Below are 25,908 nucleotides of genomic sequence, written 5' to 3'. Positions count from 1 at the left end.
GCCAATCCAAGCCCAGGTCCTGGCCCTTCTTTTCCCCCCAAGGAGCAGATGAGAATTCCACCCTCCCCCTGGCGAAAGCCTGAAACTGTAAACGGTTTTATTTACGTGAAGAAGGCTACAGCAACACAGTGAAAAACCAAACAGCAAAACACGAGTCCAAAACTAAGCAAAAGCATGCAGGACGGGGGTTAAGAACTCTTCATTGTATACTTTCAGAACTACATTGTAAGCCTCTAGTCTCCAAGCTCAGGTGAAGAGTTTTACATCACACGTAGCAACTGGTTCTGTTTTGTTACTCTTATTATTGTTGTTATTGGTTTTGTGTGGATTTTTTCTGGTCTGTGCATTCATCTCTTCCCAGCTTCTTCCCACCATGCTTCATGCCCCAAACTCTACATCTGAACACACTGATTCACTTCTCTTTGTTTGCTTTTAAACCCCAGTAGTGTGAAGAGGTCTCTGTGACCTGTGCATGGTTTTGCTTCCCGTGCAGTCATACTTACAGTTCTGAGATCTGGCTACTGAGAAATCAGTTACTAAAGTGCAAGCCATACAAGAGCAGAAGCCTTTTCTAAGCTGCTCCTCGCTAGTTCAGGGTCCAAAAGAAAGAGTGTGATTGTTTTACGCAGAGCTAAGGCAAGGATGCATTTCCTTCCAGAGAGAGCGTGATTTGGCAGCTGCTTAGAAATGAAGTAAATCAATCAACTTTCATCATTCATGCACTGGAAACAAAAGCCAACAACTGATCCAGAATGCCTGGGCTTCTGGTTTCTGCCACCAGATTTGTTTGGTGTCACAGATTTTGCTTGCTTGGGGGGCGGGGGGGTTGTGTTTGGCCTTCATAAGGAAAAAGAAATGAGTGACTTCTGACCCTGAACCCTTCCAGTCTGTGTTTGAGAGATGACTGTTGGAAAGCAAATGGGCACCTCCCATCCTCAGAAGGATGATTACAAACACCCCTGCAGTAACTGAATCCTCTGGGCATGCAGGAATAGCCAGATCTCGTCCACATCATAGTCCATGTACAAGAAGTCATTTCATTAATCTGCTCAGCTAAGTGATGCTCACTGCAGCTATTTACAATGACTGTGACAAAATTCAGAAGGCTAGCCTTTTAGCTTAGGGTGTCAGTGGTCTCAAGCTACGCAACGCAGCTCTTTACTGGGCTTATACAATTTAGAATTTAGTGCAGCAATCTTCCCGACTCTTAAACTTCAAAACAGCATAGTTATATGTGGTAGCCATCATGTAGATCAGCTGGTGGAAGAGAACAAAATACAGCAGAGTGAGAGACAAGGTGACGGCTCGAGCCCATTCGGGCAACTCTCGATACTTTCACAACAGAGGTTATTCTGAGCTTCTTCCAGGGTGAAGATGCAAGGTAAGGAACTTGCCCTTTAGAACAGGATAGGATAGGGTTGTAGACTAGAATCACTCAGGTTGGAAAAGACCTTTAAGATCCTCGAGTCCAACCATAACCCAACTACTGTGGCCGCTAAACCATGTCCTCGAGCGCCACATCTCCACACTTCTTGCACACCTTCTGGGATGGCAGTTTGTCCAGAGACAGTAACCTACATGCAGACCTACAGACCTAAGGCTGCTTTGTCACCAAATACTGAGTATTAAACCTGCATTTGGGTGACACGAGGTTAGGAGAGAGAGGACACAGGCATCTTGTCAACATCTGTTTTTCTAGTGGCTACCTGTAATTGTCATTGCAGAGTGGGACTGGCCAAACTGCCTGGGTCCAGACAAAACATTCAGTGTGACTGATCAAGTCAACTAGAAAAATGAGAAGAAGTAGTGGACACAAAGCCAGAAACAGTGGGTGGAAGTAGGATTTTTCAAAGGACATGCCAAGAATTTACAGATGAGGGTGGTGGGCTAAGATGACTTCTTAAAGCGGAGGTTTGGGACTTGTAATGACCAGCCAGAGCAGCAAATAATGGCAGCTACAGCCTGCCCTCCTTAACGTCTGCTGTTACTGCTTTTAAGGTACATAAAATGGAATCCTAAAGCATCTTAAGCCTGAAAGGAACACATTACACAATAAAAAACCAGAAAAATATTACCCACCAATGCTATGACAGTGGCACCAGCTCCAGCACAAGCCACAATGAAGAGGTGGTAGGACATGTAGAACTAGAGGAAAAAACAGGTCAGAAATATTGAAGCAGTTGGGGAGAGTATAAAATGCACTTCAACTGTTCTAGAGATTAAGGCTAACAAATCCATCTCTGTAGCAAGGTAGTCAAAGCTTTAGGGGAAAAAGGGAATGCTCTCAAGTAATTGGCATCTTCTGAAGGCTCTAACACAGAACCATTACAGTGCTGTGCTTCAATTGATCTCTTTAAACTATCAGTATTAGCTTTCTCCAAGACATTTGGCTCGAGTTACTTATTACGCGGTGCCCAAGCGGCCTGGAGGCAGCAGCTGCACACAGGTTATCTGTCTGTACCTCATTCGTGTTGCAGATGTTCTCCAAGATGGGCCCACAGGCTTTGCCAGGTACAGCATTCCAAGGGATAATACCTGCAACAGCACAGCAAAAGCAGTCAGTGATTTCAGCAGTCGACACCCACTCTGCGTTCCTCACTCAGCTATTCCGCCCACTTGCCAGTTGTGTTCCCATTCTGGGCAGCCGTGTGGTGACCAGCACAGACTTCGGTTGGCAGCAGGAATTCAAACAACTCACTCAAGTTGCTTTCTCCTTATACCAAGGCTTGCTGCCAAGGCATGTTCTCAGATGTGGTTTTCCCATATGGCAGCCAAATGCTTGGTTGGGATTTTGCACTTCAGGTCCAGTCACACACTGCCTACTCCTCTATTCAGCAGGGAAGGGGTAATCTGCATCTCAGAGGTACTTGGCACCTTTCAGGATAGCACTTCCTTACTAGATGAAGTTCTGCTTGGAAAAGTAACTGCTGTAGAAGGGTGTGAATATGGAGCTAGAGGGAAGAATTACAGAAGAAGGGTTTTCAGTTGCTGTAGGTAAAAAGGCATTAAGTGAATGTGCTACAGGAACACTCGGTCTGACATACCTCACGTACTCCCAGTTACTGCTCTTACACGACTGAAAATCTGAATAGTCGACAGGATGGAGAAGGTTTAAAATAAGCTAAACTTTCCTAACAGATGCTTAAGCAAAAGCCATTTGAAACAGGAGCAGCTCAGTTTGTCTTCCCTGTACAACCTGCCGTTAAAACTCGGCTGGTTGGAATTAGCACCTCTGTAACAGGCAGAACATTGGAGTTGCCTCAGGGTGGGATGGCTTTCAGAAAGATTTTGCAGGAGTTGCTTTAAAGCCATCTTCTCTGCAGCACTTGAAGCCTTTTAGCTACCACTCCCACCCAAAAATGTGAGGACAGTTCAGTGTTAAGGAGCTGCTTTCCTGTTAAGGAGCTGCTCCCTCTCATTGCTCATTGAAACCCAAATGATTGTAGTGGTGAGAGGAGCAGTGCAGCCCCACATGGTGCTCCTACAGCTATGAACCAACCAGCAGAAGCTGAGAGGTCGAGGAGCACACCACCTCCTCTCTGCACTCCTAGGCTTTGCTGAAGAAAATGCCTTCCCAGCCTCTTGCTGCCAGTTTCCAGAAGGGGTTACAAACATTTCACTGACTTGGGACTTCTTGCTTTTAAAATTACTGTCTCTTAGCTTTTCCTGCTGGACTCACAGCCAGGATATGAAAGGAAAACCTAGCTGCCTTTTACAACACTCAATCTATTTTCTCAGCTTCAAGTGACTTAGTCCAAAGGGAGGGGGAAATAAAAACCCTTCCTAGAAAACCCCAGCTAAAACGAAGCCCTAGTAACAGTGACAAAAGCTCTTTTGCACAAGGGAAGCTGAAAAGATTAACTTCAGGAAAAATTCACCTTGAAGAATGGACTACTTGAAAAGCCTATTTTAAGCCATTGTCCCCACTCCCCTGCTCCCCCCTTGGATTCCTGTGTGTGATCAGGAAGTGGTATTAATTCTTTAATAGTTCAGGCAGGCTCTTGATAGCAGCTTTGTGGTCTTTTAGCTGAAAGTAATTGTTAGAGCAAAGTTCAGCTGTTAACTTCACGTTTATATTAGGCACAGGGGTTTAAAACCCAGAAGCTGGCTCTCTGTTTCTCAGGGCTGTTTCTGAGCAGTTTGTTTTGAGGCTGATCTATCTTTTAACCTAACACTGTAGTACTGGAAATGGCTACAGAGTCATTGTAGATAACTGACTTCCCAGCTCAGCCAAACTGATTGCATCTGGGAGGAGATCAGAACGATGTGGAATTCATTAGGGAAGTACCAGCACGTCCAGGGACAGGAGATGCTGTTGCATTTGGTTCTTCTGATAAGGTTGGGGTGAAGCTGCTGAAGACAGACCAAGGAGAAAGGATGAAGCATTGAATCAGGATTAAAGGAAGTACCGTATTGCCTGATGTCCACACAGATCTGGTCCCCAGGAACTGTCACATTTGTCTGAAGAGATTTGATGGCTTCGCAGGTTGACCATATGTTATAGAACATAAAGACAGGCACGGCAGAGAAGCCAAAGACGCCAAGCCAGGCCACTCCAAGCACATAGGTGAGGAAAACAAACTGGGCAGAGAGAACACAAACACTTCATGTTTATTCTTTGCAAAGAGCACTTGACCTGTCCTTGCAAATGCTTCACAGTAACCTTTAGGCAGGAGTGCAGTAATAAACCACCGGCTCTCCCATGGGGCACAGATAAACATCAGTGTTCGCCCTGCTTACAAACACTTTGGTAGTTTAAGTGCTGCTGAGAAAGTAATTTGGGCATTTCCTCTTCTTGCCCTCCTGAAAGTGCAGCCCATTAATTCCTCAAGATCCTCAGCCAAGCAGGGATGCTGGCTGTAGGCTAAACCAAACCAAACCCCAACACAAATCAGTTTCAGAAGGTTGGTTTGTTTGTCTGTTTGATTAACTGTGGCAAACTGCATTTCTGTACAGCTTGCAGATCAAACCAGGAGAGGGAATTGCTCTTCACAGAGGTCTCCCCTACTCCCTGGCTTATTAAGATCAGTTTTGAGTGTAACCTCTCATGATACTTGGTTTTGAAAGCAGACCCCAACCATTACAGCCAGATCAGAGAGATTCAACTGATGTGACGTGCTGCCAAGAAGAAAATCAGTTACTTCCCTTCAGAGAATCCAGGATTGTCCACTGGCATTGGCTGGTTTGGGTTTGCTCTCAAATAAAAAATGACATGCATGTTCTGTGGTGAGACTACAAGGTACAGCACTCATTGCTTTGGACATCTCCATCTCCTCCTCCCCTCCTCCCCCTGCACCTCTTCCCTTTCTCCTACTCCTCTAAGTTCTCCTGGAGAGTCTAGGATTTGGATCTAGCAGGGAGGCAGGGGCGTGCTGTTCCATCCTGTGTGTTCCCTTTTCACTGTTAAATTGTAACTGCAGCTGGACTAGAAACACTGAGGCTGTAACTATCTTACTTGAAACTTGTCTGCCAGAGAAGAGCAGCAAGGGCCCCGAGGGCAAAGATTGTCTCAGCCTGACCCAGAGCCGAAGGAGTGCAGGAACAGTGCTGCAGCGGTGGGATTTGGCATCCTCACACGCCTTGTCCAGATGCACTGCAAATATTGTAACAGAGGTTGAGCAATCCTCAAGTTCAACAGGCAGCAAAGGTGGGGCGTGGGGGAGAGGTGAGGTGCTTGCGAAGCTAGAAAGCCCACCAGCCTTTCATTTACACACAACTGAACTGAAAGTCCCTGTTTCACATTAGGCAGTGCCACACACCAGACTTGTGTGTTCTGTGTAGAATTCAGACTTCTCTCTTTGGATTTTGGTAAGGACCAAGGGGAGCAGTTGAGAGGATTCCTATAGATACACTGTAGGTAAAACGTGCATGAGCACACATGTATGTGGGAGAGTGCATGAGAGGAAGCACCCAAAGCCTTTGCAATTACCCACAGCCTTTAACTTGTCCAACAGCCAGGGGAAAACTCCCTTGCTTTCACATTCAGTGTGGCAGCTGTGGGAAATGGCTGTGCTGCACTATCACAGCCAGCACAGATAATGTGGGGAAGCTGGAAGCCTGTCTGTTGTAATGATCTTATGCAAGATGGAAGGGACTGCTTTGCAGGACCTAGCTTGGTAAGGTAATGTAGGGAGAAGCAGAGAAGCTCTTGATCAAAGAGGCAAAGCAAAATCACTCTGTGTCCAAAAGCTGCTTGTCTGTACCAAGCTGCAGCCACTAAGCTGTGATTATTATAGCTCCTTGCAATCCCTCTTCTAGACCCTAGTGTGTTTTAAGCAACTCTGCCACTACACAGCAGCGTGCAGGCATTTTGACACCATGCATGTCACCACCAAACACTGAGGTGTCTTACCAGATCTCTGAGCCATTACTCAGCTGCCAAGTTCTCTCCTTCATTGTGTGGACAAATATGGGCAAACATGAGAACATGTTTTTCTGTCACATTTCCATGTGCAACAGTGGTATTTGTATAAGCAGCTGACAATCATGTGCCTGCAGCCACTCAACTGCACAAGCAACTGCCTCTGCTAATGAGACTCACTGTATGCTGGATCTTTGGGAAATGCTGCTTTAGATCTAATGCTGCTCCTTGGGGAGGTTGATAGGTGCTAGAAAAAGAGCAGGCAAAAGCTGCCTAACTGGAAAACCATCAGACATTTTCACTAGCTCTTGAAAAATCCAAGAAGTATCCCACAGGAGAGTGGAGCAATTGTTTCAACCCTCCTGCAAAGAATCATGCACCTCTCTTGCATTTAACTAGCCAAAAGGACACATTCTGAAAGCACAGGCTGTAGCTTGTATATTAAAATGCAACAAATCACATCAAAAGCCTCCTCTCTTTTCACCCACACTCTCCCGTGGGCAATCTGTCACACTGCTTAGCTGCCTCCCAAACTACAAGCTTTGAATTGAGAGTTGCAGAAATAGCTTTGAAATCCTCTCTCAGAAACAGTTATGTTGCTGCTCCTGCAGAGCCTGCCCCTGGGGGCAGTGTGGGTGAGGAGCTGAAGTTTTATTTTGAGTTGAATTTTCTTTAAAGTTTTGCTGTGCTGCAGAAGTGAACTGCAGGGAAGATGTACAGCCTGAAGTGCTTCAGCTGTGCAGAGCAGACTCACTGTTACACATGTGTGCTGCAAGGCAGCAATACTTGACTCAGGTGCAAAGATGTTGTGGAGCTTCATTCATTATGCTTTAGTCTGGAGGACCCACACATCCTCAAGCAGCACTGACTGTGGAAGTTGGAGGCATTGTGGTTTGTTATTCAAACAGGTCTGCAAACCACAGCCAGTTTGCAGTCTGCCTTTCTGCATTGCTGCTGTGCTCCACCACTGAAAGCACAAACTCTGTTTTGACTTGCCTTGAGTGGTTTAAAATCAGCAGCCCCCAGCAGCCTAGTGCAGCTCAGCAGGATCAGCTTTACGACAGAGGGAGGCCACAGCAGCTGCCAACAGTCCATCTGCAGCAGCTGGGTTTGCATTTGACCAAGCATGCTTAAAGTTCAGAGGATAAGCAACAGGGATTGACTCTCAGCACCCAAGAAGAGTTCAGAAGGCAGCTTTTGTTGTGCAGAAGCACAGGAGCCAGGCAGTGCCCAACAGGTTTTCCTTTTACACCCAGTAGTGACTTACTTATAGTTTTCTACTTCTCTGCTCGAGATCTGCAGCTAAATTTCCAAGGCATAGCCTAAAACTACCCCAGAAAGGAAGGCTGCTGTTCCCATTGCTGATGCTACTCACCATCCCACTGATGCAGCGACCACAGGCTGTTGTTTTGAACTCTCCATGCAGCTCCTTCACTGCACTTGTTGTGTAAAACCCTTCTGCCAAGAGGATTATTCCATACAAGAAGAAGAAGGATGCAATGCCATAAATGACATACTGCATTAGCTGTATTCTGAAATGGGACAGAGAGAAGGTGCCATTAGGCTCAGGTCCTGTAGATCCGAAGCCAGCCCTCCCACATCATAACAGGTATGAGGCAGCTCCTTCACCAGAACAGTTGAAGGCTCCTGAATGCATTGCAAGCAAGCAGGCTGCAGGAGAGCACTCCTGTGACTGCCTTGCTTCCACAGGTGAGCAGCACTGATGTGTGTGAGACCTTGCTGGAGCATGCCCTGTTTGTGCTGCACTGCCTGCGCTGGCTGCTATTAGTCACCGGCTTGAAGCCACACCTTCATGCCCCCACTATGGAGATTCCTTTTTTCCTGCTATCCATCCTGACACCTGATTCAGGGGATGTCTGGCAGGGCCAACACAGGGCTCTGAAACGACAAGGGCTGAACTATTAGGCTCCGTGGCAAGTCCTTTGACTTCGGGATAGGAAGCATTCCCCGAAATGCTGTGGGCAGCCTGATCTAGTGGAGGATGCCCCTGCGTACTGCAAAGGAGGTTAGACTAGATGACCTTTGGAGGTCCCTTCCAATCCAGACCATTCTATGATTCACCTTCTCTACCTGCAAAAGCCAGTGAGTGCATGTTTGCAAAGCCCTGTAAACTCAGGGATACTTAGGGATCCCTGGGCAACACACAGCCAGGACATGTTTAGCAATGCCACCAGAGCAATACTCACAGCCACACTCAGCTCAAAGGGAATAACTGCATCTCTAGCTCCAGAAAGTCACAGCTGCTCTCTGAGGCAGAACATGGCTCTGGATGCTCTCTGATCTGGCTTTTTACAGTGATTTTTGTGGCTCCTACTCATGCTTAAAAGGAACTCAGCACAGCAGGAGTTATTTGAGGCTGCAGGTCTGGATTCACCACTAGCCAAAGATGGGACTGTCAGAGAAGGCACAGAGATTTGGGGCATTTAAGTTGATTTAAAGTTGATACAAAATTCTGCAAGCAAGCAAGCAAGCAAGCAGGGGCTTCTCCTGAGGAGCAAAGGTTTGCTCTTAAGCCAGGAGGGTACTTCCAAGAGAGCAAGTAGTTTCAGTGCCTTAAGTCACCACAGTTTTGAGCTCCCCAGAGTGTAATTATTACATTGTTGTGTTTAACTGAATGAAATACTCAGGAAAGGCTTCCTTTTGAGGTACTCTGAAAGTCCCCAGAGGAGGATGATAGCAGGATGTGGTACAAGCACTTCCCTTGAATATTGAGGAAGTCCTCAACTGCTTAAAAAGAATCCTACCAACCTACCATCTGCAGTGACACTCTTCAGGTATTTTTACTGTGGCTGGGACAGGTAAACAGAAAGAATCATTTCTGAGTATTCTCAATCAGAGTCAGCATTTGAAGCTAACAGTTTGGGCTGACCAGAAGGCCAGATCTTCCACACAACACCTCTGGTCTCCAGGAGTCACACTTGGTCATTAGAGCAACAACTTCTCCACAACTTCCACAGCAGCTTCCTTCTGCAAAGTAATCTGCTGGCTGGGATGGCTGTTCTGGGTGAAGCTATTCACAGAGCAGAGAGGCTAATTTTACACTGCCACTTTTGTAAGGATAAAGATATTTCTCCTCACTTCCCCCTCCTCCTCCTCCCTCCCCCCCCCAAAATCTTACCACTCTCCACTAAGTAGCTGCTGGCATAGATCTTCGAGGAGCATCTGCATGTTTTAGCTTAATTTAAAGCAAATGGATGATTACCATGTGTACAGTTAGATGTTACCCAGACAGATACCCTGCCTCTTGTACCAAAACAGGGTATTGCTCATTTTAAACTACATGTGGGAAGTGTTCTGTTTGTTTTCCAAGCTGATTAAAAATAACAGGATAAATCTGTTGCACCTGTGCTGCAAAGCATGAAAAAATTAAGTGAAGATTGGAGAGGGTATAGAAGGATTCACTTCCCCATCATTAGCAGTCGAGGAGAGACTCAATGGCTGTGATTAGAAATTAGTAATATGAAACTGAGGTATAAAAAACCTTACAAAAATTACTCCAAAGGGTAATTACTATTCCAAAGGGTAATTATTACACCAAAGGGTAATTATTACTCCAAAGGGCAATTATTACTCCAAAGGGCAATTACTACTCCAAAGGGTATATTATGTCTCCATGGCCTGAAATTATTTGCCCCTTTCTAGCACCTCTTCTCCCCTGCCTCTCTTCTTAGGCCTCCACAGAGCTGAGACCTCAGTTGCTTCAGTAGGAATTATGCATTTCCCCAGGTGCTTAACAAGAAACCTTGCCAACAACTCTCCAAAGTTTAGAACTTGATGCTGCTACAGCTGCCTCTGCAATTCTGTCTGCTCTGCTCCAGTGAAGACCCACACAAGGGCAGGGTGGTTTGCTACTCAGTCACTGATGCACAGCTGCTTACAGCTTCTTGCTATGTTTTGTGGCTAGCTGCAGGGTCCTCACGGCTCATGCAGTGGGTCACTGGGGACACAGTGCCCAGACACAGCCAGGGTGTGAGGGTGGGTGGCACTGGCATGGGAATTCCCAGCAGGGTACAGTCTCAAGAGAACATGGCACACCTGGGCACAGAGGGTCTCCTGCAAGGGGGGAAAGCCCTGGAGCAGTGCTGCAGGACTGATGCCAGTGATCCTGGAGGATAGAAAGGGGTCAGTTCTGCAGGCAAACTATGTCTATGTCTGCAAGCATATAAAGGGGGTCAGCAATGAAGGAAAAGCAAAAAAGCAGAAGTAAGTGTGTCAAGTTGAACCATGATACCAAAGACTTCAAATAATGTCCTAAAGAGCAGGGCTTAGGGGCAGGCAAGCAAAACACACATGCCTTGCTCATTGCCAGCACACCTCTGTGTGTGCAGCACCCACAAGCACACATGCCACGTGGAACACCTCTTCCCAGGTGTGTGGCCTGCACAGGGACCCCTCCCAGAGACCTCAGGTTGCAGCAGCTGCCCTTCCTCATGCTATCCCACCTGCCTTGGGATGGAGACACCTCCAGGGCTCAGCCATGTGCTGTGCCCGTGGCCGGTGCCGACACGTGCGAAGCAGCAGGCAGGAAGCCAGACCGAGCCAGACAGCATCCTGACACCAGGCACAGCCACCAAGAACCCCAGCTTCAGCACAGTTCCTGGCTGCTGCTGCTGGACAGAGCCTTTTCACAGCCTGGCAGTCCAGCTGCAGGGGCCACATAAGGCTCCATATGTTCAGACCATAGCCTGGGACCTGTGTGCCCCTTAGTGCCAGGGGGAATGAGAGGCTTATGCCAGTGGGGCTGGATGCTGAGGATGGGCCCTGACACAGGTCTCCAGGGCTCCCCTGGTGTCTTGGAGAAGCCTCTGGAACATGAAAGCCCTGAATATTTCACCAGTAGTTATATGCAAAGGCTATGGTTGCAGAGACAAACATTTACCCTCTTTTACAGTCTTTCCTCACCTGTACAACACCAATCCACCTTCCTCTGAGGGAGGATGGACAGAACAACACTTTCCTGTTATTCCTGTCATCCCTTCAAAGCATTCTGCCACCAACAAACACTAAACCCAACCCTCTTTCATTACCCCTTGTTTTGTCACTACATGCCCTAGTGAAAAGTGTTCCTCCATCTTTCTTAGAGGCCCCCTTTAAGTACTGAAAGGCTGCAATAAGGTCTTCCTGGAGCCTCCTTTTTTTCCAGGCTCAGCAACCCCAACACTGTCAGCCTTTCTTCACAGGAGAGGTGTTCCATCCCTTTGATTATTTTTGTGGCACTCAGGACCTTCTGTCCTGTACTTCCTGTGCTCAGGGCCTCAGTGCTGGATGGAGTTCTCCAGGTGAGTTCTTACCAGAGAAGAGGAGCAGAATCAGCTCCCTTGGCCTGCAGGCACACTGCTTTTGATGCTGCCCAGGATATGGTTGCTCTTCTGGGCTGCAAGCACACATTGCCAGCTCACATCCAGCTTTTCATCAACTAGCAACATCAAGCCCTTCTCTGCAGGGCTGCTCTGAATCCCTCATCATCTAGTCTGTATTGATACTGGAGGTTACTCTGACTGAGGTGCAGAACCTTGCCTTTGGCCTTGCTGAACTTCCTAAGGTTCACAGGGGCTCACTCCTCAAGGTTGTCAAGGTCCCTATGGATGGCACCCTGTCCCTCAGGTGAACCAACTGCACTACTCAGCTTGGTGCTGTCAGCAAACCTGCTGAGGGTGCACTCAATCCCACTGCCTTTGGCACTGATGAAAGTGTCAAATAGTACTGGTCCCAGACAGTTAAGCAGGCTCCACAGCCTGGTTCTTTGTGCATGACCACCACCAAAACACCGAGTGCTGCTGGACAAGCAAGCAACCTAACACTCGGGGATGAAGAGTGAGGTTTGAACCCATGGCTCTCCATTTAGCATGAAGATGTTATGAGGAGTAAGATGGAATGGAAAGGGGAGGCATACTTACACTTCACTCAGCAAAGCATGGTCACTGGCAGTCGTGGAGAAGTGCTGCTCGAGGATAGACACAGTTCCCGTGAGCGCCACGTGGCCGCAGCCGCAAAACAAGGCTACCCCCGAGAAGCAGAGAATGGTGGCCACGAGCGAAGCGTATGGCACTCCTCCTAGGCACTTAATGCAACATTCAAAGCAACCTAAGCAGAAGAGAGAAAGTAAAAGAAGCGCAGTGAGCAAAACAAGCCAATCACGAGGAGGAGAACCTCTGTCCTCCCCTTGGTGAAAGCCAGAGGGACTAAAAGGCCCAGGCATTGACATGCTAAGCAAAAATCTATAGCCTGTGCAAGACAGCATCGTCCTCTAAAGCAGTGACCCACAGATCTGTTGGTATGGACTCCAAGCCCAGAAAGTGGGCTGAGTGCTGCTGTCTTTACAGGATGAAGAGATCAATGAGACAGTCTGTGAAATGGAAAAAAGGGGGGAAAAAAAAAACCCCAAACAGCCACCACTTGTCTAAAGTGATCCACTGCAATTCAGCTGCTCACACAGAGCTCACCACGTTTGAGCATTACTAAAGGCAGGAGCACCGCTAGGCTGGCACTGCTCTGGAAGCCAGAGAAGCAAACAGTCCGGACAATGAAGAAGGACTCTCTGCACTCTCATTGTAAGAGGAACACATCTAGGTCTGCAAAACTTAACTCCCTTAACAGTGTCCTATGGCTCTCCAGCTTCTGTTTCGTACAGCTCAGTGTGAGGTTGCAGGGATACAGGTATTTAACAGGAGAAAAACTGACCGGGGGTCAGGCAGAACTAACTCTTATGGGGAGCAGCGAGATGAAGCTGCACTGCAGACAATACATTTCCAGCTCTGTAGGAATACACTGGATTCCCAGTGGTGCCTGAATACAGTCTGCAGTAGCATAATCCTGGATTTAATGAAATGTACCACTTCAGCAGCCTGAGCTAACCAAACACCCTCTCAGAAGTGCTGTTCTACAAGCACCACAACAGGGAGGCTGCAGCTGAATTTCCAGGTTCCTCCCCGAGCAGGCGGCCTGAAAACCCATCTGCTTGCAGAGCTGGGAAATGCAAATGGGAAAGAAACACAGCTTTTAACTGCACTGTAATGGTAATGGCAATCCATACCAACTCATTACTTCAGGGTGCTGGCATTAAGCTGTCTCCATTAATGTGCATTTCATACAACTGCGCCAAACAGAAGCCATTAAGACAGTGCTTAATGGAGCGCCCGGCGTGGCACGTCGCGCGAGCAGCCCCGCTGCTCCTACTGGAAGGTGCTACATGGACAAAGCATTGGAAAGCAGGAAGACAGCTGGCAAGTAGGTCACATCTTCTCACCCCAAAGATGCCTCACAAAGATCAGCAAGTCTCCATCCACCACATGAGGCCGGTTTATTTTTATCCCACTCTCTTTCCCACTGATGAATGAGTTGCAGAGCAGGCACTTCCGTAGGGCACTGGGGAATAATGAGCAGCTGATAATTGAAAGCTTTCCCATTCCATAAGTGGAAACTCCTCTTTTAGAGAGTCACCAGCAGTGTCCTAGTCAGGCTTAAGCAGCTACCACCACCGAAATGACTTATGAAATGCCACTTCACTAACAGCAGACAAGACTTAATTGTAGAGAAACAAGCCTGGGAAGCATTTATAGTCCAGGCCACAGCTGGAGGCCGCTCAGTAGGAACTATCTTCATGACAAAAATATCGCTGAAGGAACAAACACTGCAGCTCAGCAGTGACGGGGCAAGCAAAACCCAAATGTGTGCTCTATCAGAGGAAACCATCTCTGGCTCTCATCACAGAGGTCCAGAGTCGATTTCAGACTCTAGCCCTTGCAGAGCAATCTTCTGCTCTGGGGAATCTTCCTGAAGGCAGCTCTCAAGCAACACACCAGATGCAATGGCAGTTGTACGTATGAGGCTGGCTCGCCCCCGCAGCATCTGTGCCAGGGTCGGGCCCAAACACCAAGAGTTAATCCAAGAAATGTTTGCCCCTGGTGCAGGGTTAGCAGTGAAGGATTATCTAACAGTAACCATGCTCTGAGCCCCTGGGCAACGCTCAACATGCCTGGCTACAGCACAGCACAGTATGAACGGCCTTTGGGGCTGCACTCCTAAAGAAGAAGGTGGCTAAACACTAGATCACTGCTTTGTGTGGACGAGGTTGATCACCTCATTGTGTTGGTGCAAAGAGTGCTTCACAGAAGGATCCCAGTGGTAGGACATGGAAACACTTTCTGGAAGCAAAGCCAAGGGACTGACAAGATCCAAAAGAAAAAGCTGCTGGTCTCAGGAGGTGGAAGCAGCCTGCTTGACAAAACCAAACACTGGTGTAGACCCAGGACCAATGATTAACACTTCCCAGCTAGGTGCTGTACCCAGTACCCCACAGCTGGCTTTCCAGGCCACTGGCAGAACATTCACCTGGGATAGTTCATCAGATCCTGCATTCAAACACAGGACAGTATCTGCCAGTAATCCACACAAGCCATCAGCCCAACAGTTTGCCTGCCCTCCCCTCCCAGCAGATGGAAGTTGCACAGAGCCTCTTTCTGGTCATAATCTTTTTTCTTTCTGTCCAGCCCAAGCAGAAAAAGCACTGCAGTACTTAGGTGGCTTTCATTTTATCGGTGCAGATGACAACAGAAAAGGCACACTCCAAGAGGTGTCTAAAGCAACCATGCCACTTTGAGCAAGGCTGAGAAAACTGCCCAAGTGTGGAACTGCAGAAACTCCTTGTCCTTGCACCAAGACTAAAGCAGGAAGTGGAGAGACTTCAGTTCAAAGAGAAACAACACACTGCCAGCTTGCGAGTGCAGGAAGTGTCCCAAGCCAGCATGTTTCTAAGAGACAGCATCCATCCACAGATAGTCATTCTGCACCCAAATTGGCAGCAGAGCTGCACAGCCTTCAGCTAGAGAGTAAATAACTGCAGGACACAGCCTCATCACAGCGCTGGGGCTGTCAGAGCCCCCCACAGATCCCACTGTGAATACTCTTTATGAGCGGCTCAAATCCGTGCCTAGCCTGAGCAATACAGCTTGTTGCATAATCTTGTTTTAAAGCAAGCCTAAACCAGTACCAACTAGAGCAGCTTTCAGAACTGCCTCGAATCTGAACCTCATCACATACTCTACTATATTTACCAAGCTTCCTAAACAAGGAAGGACTCCGGGAAGCCTCCTTTAGGATCTCTCTCAGTAAACCTAAGTCAGCAAGTGTCTTCACACAGTACAACTGAAACGCCAAGATGGTGCTTTGCCTAGTTTAAGGTCACAGAATAACTTGCTAACATACTGATGGCAAGTGCAGGCTGAAGGCCTGTGGACTCAAGCTGATAATTTACTAAGACTAAACCAAGTTGCCTGCTAGTTTCCCTTTTTTGTGTGTGTGGCCAGCACGCTGAACGTTTCAGCTGGATATCCAGTTCCTACACAACTGTGTAAAACCATTTAAATATGAAACTGTACAGCACAAACACACATCACTGCATTTCCCCTTTCAATGGCCATTTTGTGCAAAGCATCACTAGAACCTTTTGTGCAACTCAGCAGAATAAAAACATTTTTTGTCCTCAGGCTGGCAAGCAGCAGTTGCCATGGAGGCAGGTTAATAACAGCCCAATGATTTGCCCAGAGCTGCCTGTGATCTTGGCTACAGATTTAATACACTCTCAGAAGGAGGCCAGCTAAAACAAGGACTAAGATTATTCTCTAGGGAATGAATGCTATTAAACACACACACACACACACACACAAAATATTCTTGCTAAAGGACAAAAATAAAGAGAAGATAAAAACCAGGAACCAGCTATTCTTTTAATCTCCTGGAAACTATCTGTCACAGGAAATTGGTAAAGGATGAGCCTATATATGTACACAAATGAGCAATTGGGTGCTTAATGCATGAGGAACAGTTATACAACCTACCCAGCAGCATACAGACTATCACATACATGCAGGGGCTCAGCCATTCAGCTTCCCGTGGCTAAACAATTGTGTGGCTAAACCTTCTTTGGTACTTCAAGTGTGGCTCTGAGATTCAAGCTCAGAAAAGCAAGGCAAAGCAGAGCTAATAGAAAGAGCTCTTAAAGGAAATAAGTAATGAGAGTTCCCAGACTCTCAACTCATCCCACCATGGTCAAGATGGAGTGGCATGTCAGAATCTGTGCTTCAGAAATGACAACACACAATGCAAAGAGATCAGGGAGCTGCCTTGAGTATTCCCAGGGCGTGCTCTAGGAGGTTCACACATCAGCTCTTGAAAAGATGTTCACAAAGCTACCCCACAAAGCCAAATGTGGAAAATGTGGCATAAGGAAAGAGTGTTGATGCCTCCTGGACAGAAAACCAGCCTGTCTTCTGAAGTGCCAAACTCCTCCTAGGTGGAACTAGCACCTCAATGTATCTCAGAGAGGAACCTTTGATCCCCGAGTCAAGGTCACTACGGAGCAAAACCACAAGGAACAAAGAAAACCTGAAAGGAGATTTGCAAAGCTCTCCACTTCAGGGAGCTAAACCTCCAGGCTCCTGAGGCCATTTTCTGAGTTAGTTGCCACTCTCTTTTCCTTAGAGGTTTCACTTCCCCTCCCATAAACCTGTCTTGCTGTTCTGGCAGATCAAGCGATGGGCACCGTTTGTCTCATCACTTCCTGTAACTGAGCAGTGCATTTTCAGGAACCCTGCCACATTAAATACCTGCTCTGCAATTCATAGGCAGTAGGAATTACATGGCATGCTCCACCACACAACCACAGGCTCTGCTGGTTTCAGCACCACAGCTCAGGAAGCACATGTGGAGGAATTATTTTAACAAACAGAAGGCTGCAAGAGACCCAAGGAAGGAAAAAGCACCAGGTAAGATCCTAAATGCAAGCACTATGTAACATCTTAAATGCAGCCACTGCAGGTAAGTCAGGCTTATTGGTACACATACTTGGCAGCACTAATCCCAAGTCACAAGTATATGTAAGAAGAGAGCTCAGTCCTTTAAATCCACCCTCTTTCCCCAGTGCTGAAGACTACTCAATACCACTGCAATCCTAAGCCACCATGGATCTTTGTCAGAGAATGACCTGTATGCCAGTGAAAGCAGATGCCCAGTCTACTTTCTGCATTTGTTTAAGTCTCCATTCTGGATGGCTTCATGCTTGCTACATTCTCACACCTTACAGCATGACTGACAGCGAGGGACGAGGGAATACACTAATACTTCAGGAGCAAAACCTCCTTCTCTGTGTGAGAATAAGCCAGTAGCTGCTGGGGAGATAACTTTACTTCTCACTTTTATCACCTACATCAGCATCCAAGGGTCACTGGCAACAGTATAATAAGATAAGAATTTAATCCAACAAGGGCAAGTTTACAGCATGTGATAAATTTCTCTCCACACTTTAATAGGGGCACTAAAGGGCTGTGTGTTAAACCATCTGGAGTCCTTTGCTGAAGCTCTGTGCTTACCTGTTCTTGTTCATCTTACATGTTGCTGATTTACAAAACATGACACACAACATAAAGCCTGCTGCTCACCACAATAAACTCTCACTCACCACAGTTTTGGACTAAGTACATCAAACAGTCTCAGTAAGTGATGAAGATAAAGCCTTTATTTTTCTCTAACAAATCTCTCAAAGCTCTTCCACTGAAGACTTCCTCAAGTTCAACCTTTCCTAGTTCTGTCTCTTTGTCCTGCCCAAATCAGAAGTTCTGAAATCAGCTTACACTCTTCATGAGAGACAGCAAGCTTAATGCAGGGGTAAAGGCCTAGCTAGATCAATAATCTTACCCTGTGTTTGCACCCCCCTCTCTTCCACAGTTGTTAATCAATAAGTACTCCCTCCTAGCCAACACAGTATCTCCAATGGAGATGACATGACCTTTGGAGACCACAGACATCAGGGCTGCCTCAAGGGATGAGACCTGCAATCCATCGAGATCACCACTCCTTTTTTATAGTGGCTAGCACAAGATGCTTCCTTCAGTGAAGCACAGTGAGATCTGGGATAGTCTGACCCACCCTGCAAGTCTCATCCAAATCTCCACTATTTAAAAGAAGAACATGCAGGTCCCTTCTGAGGGCTGGCAGCATTAAATGCAACTTCTCCAGGTGTTTTGGATACAAACAGGAGATACTTCGTTTCAGAGCTCTCATACAAGTGGTTCCCCACTTCTGAGAAGATGCTGGTTTTCTGTGACCAGTTTTAAGCCACATTAGATGCTTCCATATTCTTGTGGATCAGAGAACTAAAAGTCCTTGCTTGTGTCTCCTGTGCTGGAACTAACAGAAAGAAACAAGGGAACTCCCAGCACCTCACTGACTGGAAGTACCATTAGCAGACCGCCTTTGAAACCTACACACCACCAAGCACCTCTATGAGTAACAATAATGAGCTGCTTCTAACACTCCAGAAAAACATACAGTAAGCAAAGGTTTGAAATCCATTGCATTCTTTTTCTAACATGATTAGCAAAAAAAAAGAACCCCTTGCAGGTGTTATGAATGTTCACCCCCAGCAAAAGGCAGATTTCTTTCCTCTCACTAAAGGAAACACAGTGTTCAAAGCAGAGGAAAGGCTGTACTCTACAAGCAAGATTTGTCTCTTCTGGATGCTGTTAAATGACACAGAGAAAGGCTCTAAGAACAGATGGCAGCAGACATAATCCCCTTTTCTTCTTCAAATCTCAGGCCCAAAACAGCACTTCTTAAAGAAAAATACAGAATTGTCCTCCTGCTGCAGGAGCTGAACCTGTTTAACATGAGGACAGATGACCTAAGGGGTCCTTTCCAGGCCTTAGCTAATTTATCTTCTTAAAATTTCTTGAACCCTACCCACTCCCCATCTATATCTCTCTGGGGCTTTGCAGAGCTCATTAAGCTCCCAGGTGTTCTAAGGCCTCCTTTTCAGACAGTGCAATCTCTGAAACCCATGCCTACTGCACCCACTCACTGCACCCCTGCCTACTGCACCCACTCACTGCACCCATGCCTACTGCACCCACTCACTGCACCCATGCCTACTGCAGCCACCCATCCCAGGCCTTTGCTTTGTGAGAGCAAGGAGTCAGACCTGCATGGGAAGAACACTACTGCCCCATGAGACAGCAGGACAAAAGACTGGCCCTTCTCCAGCCCTATTGCTCTTGAACAAAGCTCAGAACTTCATTCATTTTAATTCATGTCTGTGCTGTTTTGCTTTTGGCCTGTGAAACAGTGCACACCACAGGGGAAGAAAAATACCTAATTTATACTTTGGAAAAGGTCTCACTTCAAACAGGTTTGTGTGGGGATCCCTGAGAATGGATATTGTTAGCTGCATGCTGCTGCTGCTGCAGAAGAAGGAGGCTTCTCACATAAAAGATAGCTGAAGCAGTACTGACACAAGCAGTACTGATACAAGCTTTGGCATTATTCCTCCTGGAGACTCTAGATCTAGTGCTTTATTATCCAAAAATAACCCTTGGGACTTTTGCACAGCCTGAGCATGTGGAAGGGCTCATTGACATGCAGAGCTCAAAGTTCAAACACATTGCACCAGCAAGGGCAGCTGCTGGCCCAAACTGTGGCTATAACGCTGAGCTGACATATGCACGATTCACTGCTCAGTGTGCCTGAAAACAGTCCTCTTTTCTGTCCCCATCCTGACCTCCCTCCTCTTGCTTCACCTAATTTTTACCTTCTTGGAGAAAAACTCAGCAGGTCACCATGCAAGAACTGCTGCTTCAGTAGGTGCCAGCTTAGGTGACCGTATTTTGGACAAACTCAACCCAAAGAGATAAAACAGATGAAGCAACAGGCAGACTGCCAAGGAGACTCAAGTGCTTGAAGGTCTAGATAAGCTCACTGAGGGAAGTACAAAAATACCTAAGCATTTCACAGGCACCTAGACCTGTTCCCATGAGCTGCTTCAGTAGCTCTGTGAAACCTTCTGCAAAGACATCTGGGTTTCTTTGATTCAGCCATCCTCCAGACCCAACTGTACCTGGCTGACATAACTTTTAAGGCTGACTTTAATCAAAGCTCAGTATCTTACCTCGAAGACTGGAGTTCAGACTCTTAGCTCCACCTTTCTGGCAGCTGTAATTCACCTTACTCTCCATCAGCCTTCAGTATTCAAGACAGCAAGACTTTTGCCACACTGGATTTCAGCCTCAGCTACCAACAGCTTTCCCAGTTGACTCCTCCCTAGCTACAAAGAGGCAAACAGAAACACAACCTCTCTCCCCCTAGAGCTGAGGGCCAAAGCCAGTGTGCAGGGACTTCAGCCTGGCAGATCTAAGATTCAGAAGGTAAATTCTCTGTTTCAGAGACCACTAAGGATGCCAATATCTTCCCAGACATTACCCAACTATGAGCTTACTCAGCTATGCAACCAGAGCAGCGGTGTGAAACCTGAGCCACAACTGCTGAAATCTCAACAGCTTTCCTGCAGGTATTTTCCCAGTTGAGTCTCCCCACATCATTTTCAGAATGGAAGCTTGCTTCAGGAAAGCAGCAGGCTGTTTCAGTGCCATGCTCCATATTCACATGGACTTCTGCACTGACAGAGCATCTGGGGAAGTAAGTTAAGAGCAAAAAAAGCCCAAAACAAAACCCAGCCTGTTCCACAAAGCAAATGACACCCACCCAGTCTGGAAGAGTGCCTACAGCTAAGCTCCTGCTAAACAACCATTGCTAAGTCCCTCTTACTAAAGAAAAAGATGGTGCTTTATTTCCTGGGGAAAAAATGCTTTAGCCATTATGAAAGGCTCATTAAGCTTGCAGGTGTTTTGGCTACAGCACTGCAGTGAATATTCTACACTGAGTCTCCCCTTGTTCTTCATGTATTAGACACAAGCTTAAAATGCAGAGATCACTGTCATACATGGAGACCCTGGAAGAAGTAGTGGATGCCACAGTGACTGCCACAGAGGTAGTCTCCTAGTGATGTCTGTTCAGATACTGACAGAGGAGGCAAAGTAGAAATGCCTATACTACAAAAGCACCCAAATATTAATGTGGCTTGTCAAAGAAACAGAGTTTATTTCAGCCTGGTAGCCCGTGCCACCCAGCAGCAGGGAGCTGTGTGCTGGTACTGAAGGGAGGCATGTTACAGCTGTGACTTGTGTTGTGACTGAAGTGACATTTCCCCTCCAATCTAAGGGAAAGGAGCAAACCCCAGCATTTTCACTGTGGCTGATCCATCACTGGCAGATAGGTCTCACTCAAGACCATCTCAGAGGAGCTTCACTGCTGCTAAGTCTCTTAAGTTCTTTAAGTGCAGCCATGTAAAGTACCTTCCCTTGAACTGGCATTTCTGGGCTTTGTTGGCAGGGTTTTTTTTTTACCCCCACAATCAAGAACCCTTTCATCTTCAAGTCCTCCACAACAGGCATCATGTTTACCTGCATCTTATTTCAGGATGATTCCCAAGACAGCCTGAATAGGGTTCAGTTGCTTAAACAGGAGTTTCTAGCACCATTTCAGGTGCCAGACTCCCAGCTGCTGCAACAGAAGGCCGTGCATTTCCTTTGCATCCTGGCTCATCTGTGCCAGCGCATACAGACACGCTTCATCACCAGGGCCAGCTGAAGGGGCACAGAACTGATAACCAGGCACCTGGCCTGCTGCCTCCATGTCTTCCACAGTTTAGGAAGGCTGTGTTCATAATCTATCACTCCTCCTGGAAGCATTTCTTCCATGTATAAAATATCCCAGATGCACTGATTAGAAGTTTGGGAACGTCTCCTGGCAGCCCCAAGTCTATCACCTCAGTAATTCATCATACAACGTGGCCAAAGTTCACACTGACACTGAAGATGGAGATCATGATTTGCAAAAAAACCCCAACAAACCCCAAACAATCCAAACACACACACAAAAAGCCAACATTCTGAAATACATAAACATTTGAATCCTAAAGAATAAGTGTGTGTGAAAACATGCTGGGAAAGGGAAGGATTAGGCAGCAAGCTGTGGTGAATATTTCCCCCCAGTTGCTGTTGGAGTCTCTGATGTGGAGGTAGGCATCTCCAGCAAACAAGCTGTCAAGGAGGCTTCAGTCAATCAGCTCCATAAGGAGAAAAGGATTGCAGGATAGAGCTAGCTGCAAATGCTCTCTCTGAGCATTTCTATCCTTCACTGTGTTAACCCTCAGTCAGGCTGGAATTTTCCAATGCACTCAATCATGTGCTCGGTTTCCGGTATCTCTCTGAGATGCTTCAAAACTAAATTCCCCACAAACCCTTAAAGCTTTGGGAAAACAAATTAGGATGCTTCTGAAGTCTCAAGTCAGATATTGAAAGAACAGGTATATGGAGTCATCAAACCCTTTTTAAAGGCTCATCTGAAATCCTCCTTAGGCTCTGACATAGACACTTACTTCCTCTAGCAAGAGAAAAATGCAAACAAAAGCACAGAACACTGTCTAGGAAGCATCTTGTAGGGGACCTGTAAGTTAGGTGTGCTGTCACTGCTTTAGTGTCAATTACTGCATTTGTGGCTGATCAGTTTGATAGATTCATCTGCATACAAAACCCAAACCACCCAATCTCATCTGTAAAGAGTTTTGAAGCAGCTGGGCAGTGCAGTCGAAAGGGAGGTGTCCCTCCTCACACAGTATTGTCTTTCAAACATTAACAACAACATGTAAAGTTATGTCAGCTACTCATAGGAGAGGACTGGACCCCTTACAACCTTAACAAACACAGCATGGAAAATAGCAGAACATTTCTCTCAAACTGTTAGGACTAGTGCAAAGCATTAGATTTATGCTACTACCATTTCTGAACTCTCCATTTCCCAGCCCTTTATTTACCTTGAATCCCCAAAGGACTAACATTGCCTCTCACTGCTGGCACATGATGGTACCGGTGTGGCCTTGAACTCCTGTACATCCAGTGGTACCTGCCAATTTCCATTTCTGGTCTGGTGATCACTGCCAATTTTAGGTGGTAAAAAGTCAGTGTCACCAGCAAGTTTTAGTTCAGTACTTTTAGTCATTTAACTTTAAAAATAAGAGCCCAGAAAAACAGCTGTAGTTTCAGAACTGGAGCAACCAAGAGAAGGGGTGAGAGGCACAATGGACAGGGAAATGCTCACACAGGTGTTAAGAAAGGTTGAACAGCTAAAACTCTTCCTAGGGTTTTAATTAAACACATAAAGAAGGACTCTCTATTCCTTCCCCCCACCCACTCTCACATTTGTTTCTCTTTGTCCATGGAAAAGAGCTCTACTCCAGAAGCAAAAGAAGAAGACAAAGTAACAGACAACCACATTACCTGTTGGTTTTTTAAGACCCTAAATCTGTCAAAGCAAACAGTTACTGTCAGTCATGGGCAGGAAAGAAAAGGTGAGTTTGGGCTTTATTTCACACAGGCTCTGATCACATTCAAAACTCTAAATCAAGTGTGTTAGAATAGGCTTCTTTCAGGTTTACAGTGCAGGACAGCCATTACCCTTCTCATGTTTTCAGAGGACAGATGAAGCTGAGAGCAAGGAGACCCCACAGACCTGACTGCTCACTCACTCATCAAACACTCACCAGCACCGGCCTTACAAGCCTCCTGCAAGAGGCCGCTGCCAAAACCCCACTTCTGACCTGACACATTCCCCTCAGCACCACTGCAGCTTTGTGAAGGCTGTCAGGGGGAGATAGATCTTCATTTAAAATGCACCAGAGCCCCCCTCTGCAGTGGCTAAATGACAAAGTGATTGCCACCTCTGGCCAAAATAAATCCTATTCAGCATCATTTGGGCTTGTGGAGGAAGTGAGAAGGCTACAACACTGAAAGCTCACTTAATGCAGACCAGATCAGAGGCAAATTCTGAGGGGCAGGGCCATACTTTTCTGGCCTGTGAGGAGCCAGGAAGGTCCTGGACCTGGTCCCTGTCTCATGTGGCTCTGCTGCTGGTGCAATAAGGAGTTTGGCACAGCTACGTCTGCATGTGTCGAGACAAGAAAAAAAATCTTGGCTTCAAATCCAAATGCTGGATCTGGAAACTGGAAACAAGGATTTGTTCATCTCCTACACCAGCAAATGAACTCCAATATCAAGCCAGTCTTTTGGGCTTGGGATGCAAAATTGGTATCAATGGCTCTCTTAAAGGTACTTTGTGGCTTGGCATCTCTCCTCCCTGTGACACACAGATCAGAAAGCAGGTATCAGGTAGTGTATCTTTCCTAGAAGATATCATTCCTGCTTTGTACAGCTCACCCTTCCTTTTAAGGAAAGGCAAATTCCACCTTATGAGCATAACAGATTTCAAAAGGTGTTGAAAGCATTGCTCCAAAATCACTGTGCATGCTCAGGATGATGTCATCTCCTTCTGCTTACCCAGGAACACTCCTGTTTATGAGATCAAGAGGAATGCCACAATAACTGACCTGGACACCAAATGGAAAACAGCACAATTCCTTGCCAGTGCTGCATACTGTCTCCCTGCTCCCTCCAAACTGTCTGCTCCCTGCTTGTCTGAAGCTGCTCCCTGGGCATTGATCACAGATCCTGATTTTAAAATAACTAAGTTAGAAACAGCCAGCTGCAAAGACTTGTGGGGGAAAGAAAACCAACAAACTGCTTTTGCACAGCAGCAGCATCTACACCAAACCTCTGGCAGCACAAGGATTTTACCCTACCAGGCCTGAGCCCACAATTCAAGATTGCTCCTGCAGGGGCTCAGAGAGCAGCAGGCAGCTGGCTTTCTCCCTTAGCCTGAAGGGACACTGGTGAAGTCACCACTGTCTGCTGTGGAACAAACACCAAACCCTGAAAGGCAGAGATAGCATGTGAACTTTGTAGCCCCATTGCTGTAACTGAAGATATTCTGTGAAGTTGGGGGTTTTTAATTGGCTGTTTCTGGGTTGGCAATAACAGGGCTCTTTTCATCAGGACCTAGCTCATACTCCAAAAAGGAATCTGTTTTTCCACTGCTCTGCAAAGAGCCACTTAGCAATGGCTGCTTGGTAGCCCTTACTGCATGCCTTACATGACCTCTAAGGCATCTTTTGGTGATGTGATGGGGACCCACCCAAGCCCACTCATGCAAAATCACAACCATGTTAAAAGCCCCACCAGGCTCTAGTGGTATAACTACTGCACACAGTGCACATATGTACCCTGAGCAGCTAGAAAGGAATAGGTTTAAATGCCTTGTCTTCTGCTTTTGGAGGAACTAATTATACTGACTCTATTCCCAAGTCTAGGTTACAATACTCTCAGTGCACAGCCAAGCTCATGCAGCTTGAGGCCTCTTGTCAGAACCAGGTTTTACTCAATCCTATACAGAGACAGCAGCTACAGAACTGAGTGCTTCATGCCACACCACACAGGCACACTGATGGCGACTGTGGTGTTCAATATTCATTGGGATGAATCATCTTGCATGCCTGTAATAAAATTCCCAGTACCCAACATCTTCACACTTGCTGCCCTTAGCATATGGGCTCAGAGGAAACAAACAGTTATGACATTCATCTGTTGCAGCTGATGAAGTGGTCCACAGGAGCAAAGAGAGGATTGTTGTTTATGATCTGGCTATCTGGTGATGAATACTGCATTAGGAGCAAGGCTGGCAAGAAGATGGGGGTGAGGGCAACCAAAGGGGTTCCTTCCACCTCTCTCTCTGCTCTCCTCTTTAGCCCC

At 46.7% G+C, this 25,908-nt stretch overlaps 1 protein-coding gene across 6 annotated transcripts in view; it reads right to left on the bottom strand.

Annotated features, from left to right (window-relative positions):
* GPM6B (glycoprotein M6B) overlaps positions 1-25,908 on the bottom strand; it is a 107,843-nt gene that overhangs the window by 2,326 nt on the left and 79,609 nt on the right. For 2 of the 6 annotated variants that reach the window (XM_068163113.1, XM_068163111.1), the window contains exons 2-6: positions 12,280-12,466; positions 7,737-7,893; positions 4,410-4,581; positions 2,462-2,535; positions 2,080-2,145 (exon numbers count right to left, since the gene is read on the bottom strand). In XM_068163113.1, coding sequence (XP_068019214.1) covers positions 2,080-2,145; positions 2,462-2,535; positions 4,410-4,581; positions 7,737-7,893; positions 12,280-12,466 — 656 coding nt within the window. Of the gene's footprint in view, positions 1-80; positions 1,258-2,079; positions 2,146-2,461; positions 2,536-4,409; positions 4,582-7,736; positions 7,894-12,279; positions 12,467-20,318; positions 20,406-23,081; positions 23,202-25,908 lie in introns of those variants that run through there. The other 4 variants (XM_068163109.1, XM_068163108.1, XM_068163110.1 and 1 more) reach the window with 4 other exon arrangements.

Source organism: Melanerpes formicivorus, unplaced genomic scaffold, assembly GCF_026170545.1.
Source record: "Melanerpes formicivorus ecotype bairdi unplaced genomic scaffold, bMelFor1.0.p_v2 SCAF_70, whole genome shotgun sequence".
Taxonomy (NCBI): Eukaryota; Metazoa; Chordata; class Aves; order Piciformes; family Picidae; genus Melanerpes; species Melanerpes formicivorus.
Note: the sequence above shows the minus strand (reverse complement) of the source record. Positions and strands in the feature narration are given on the sequence as shown.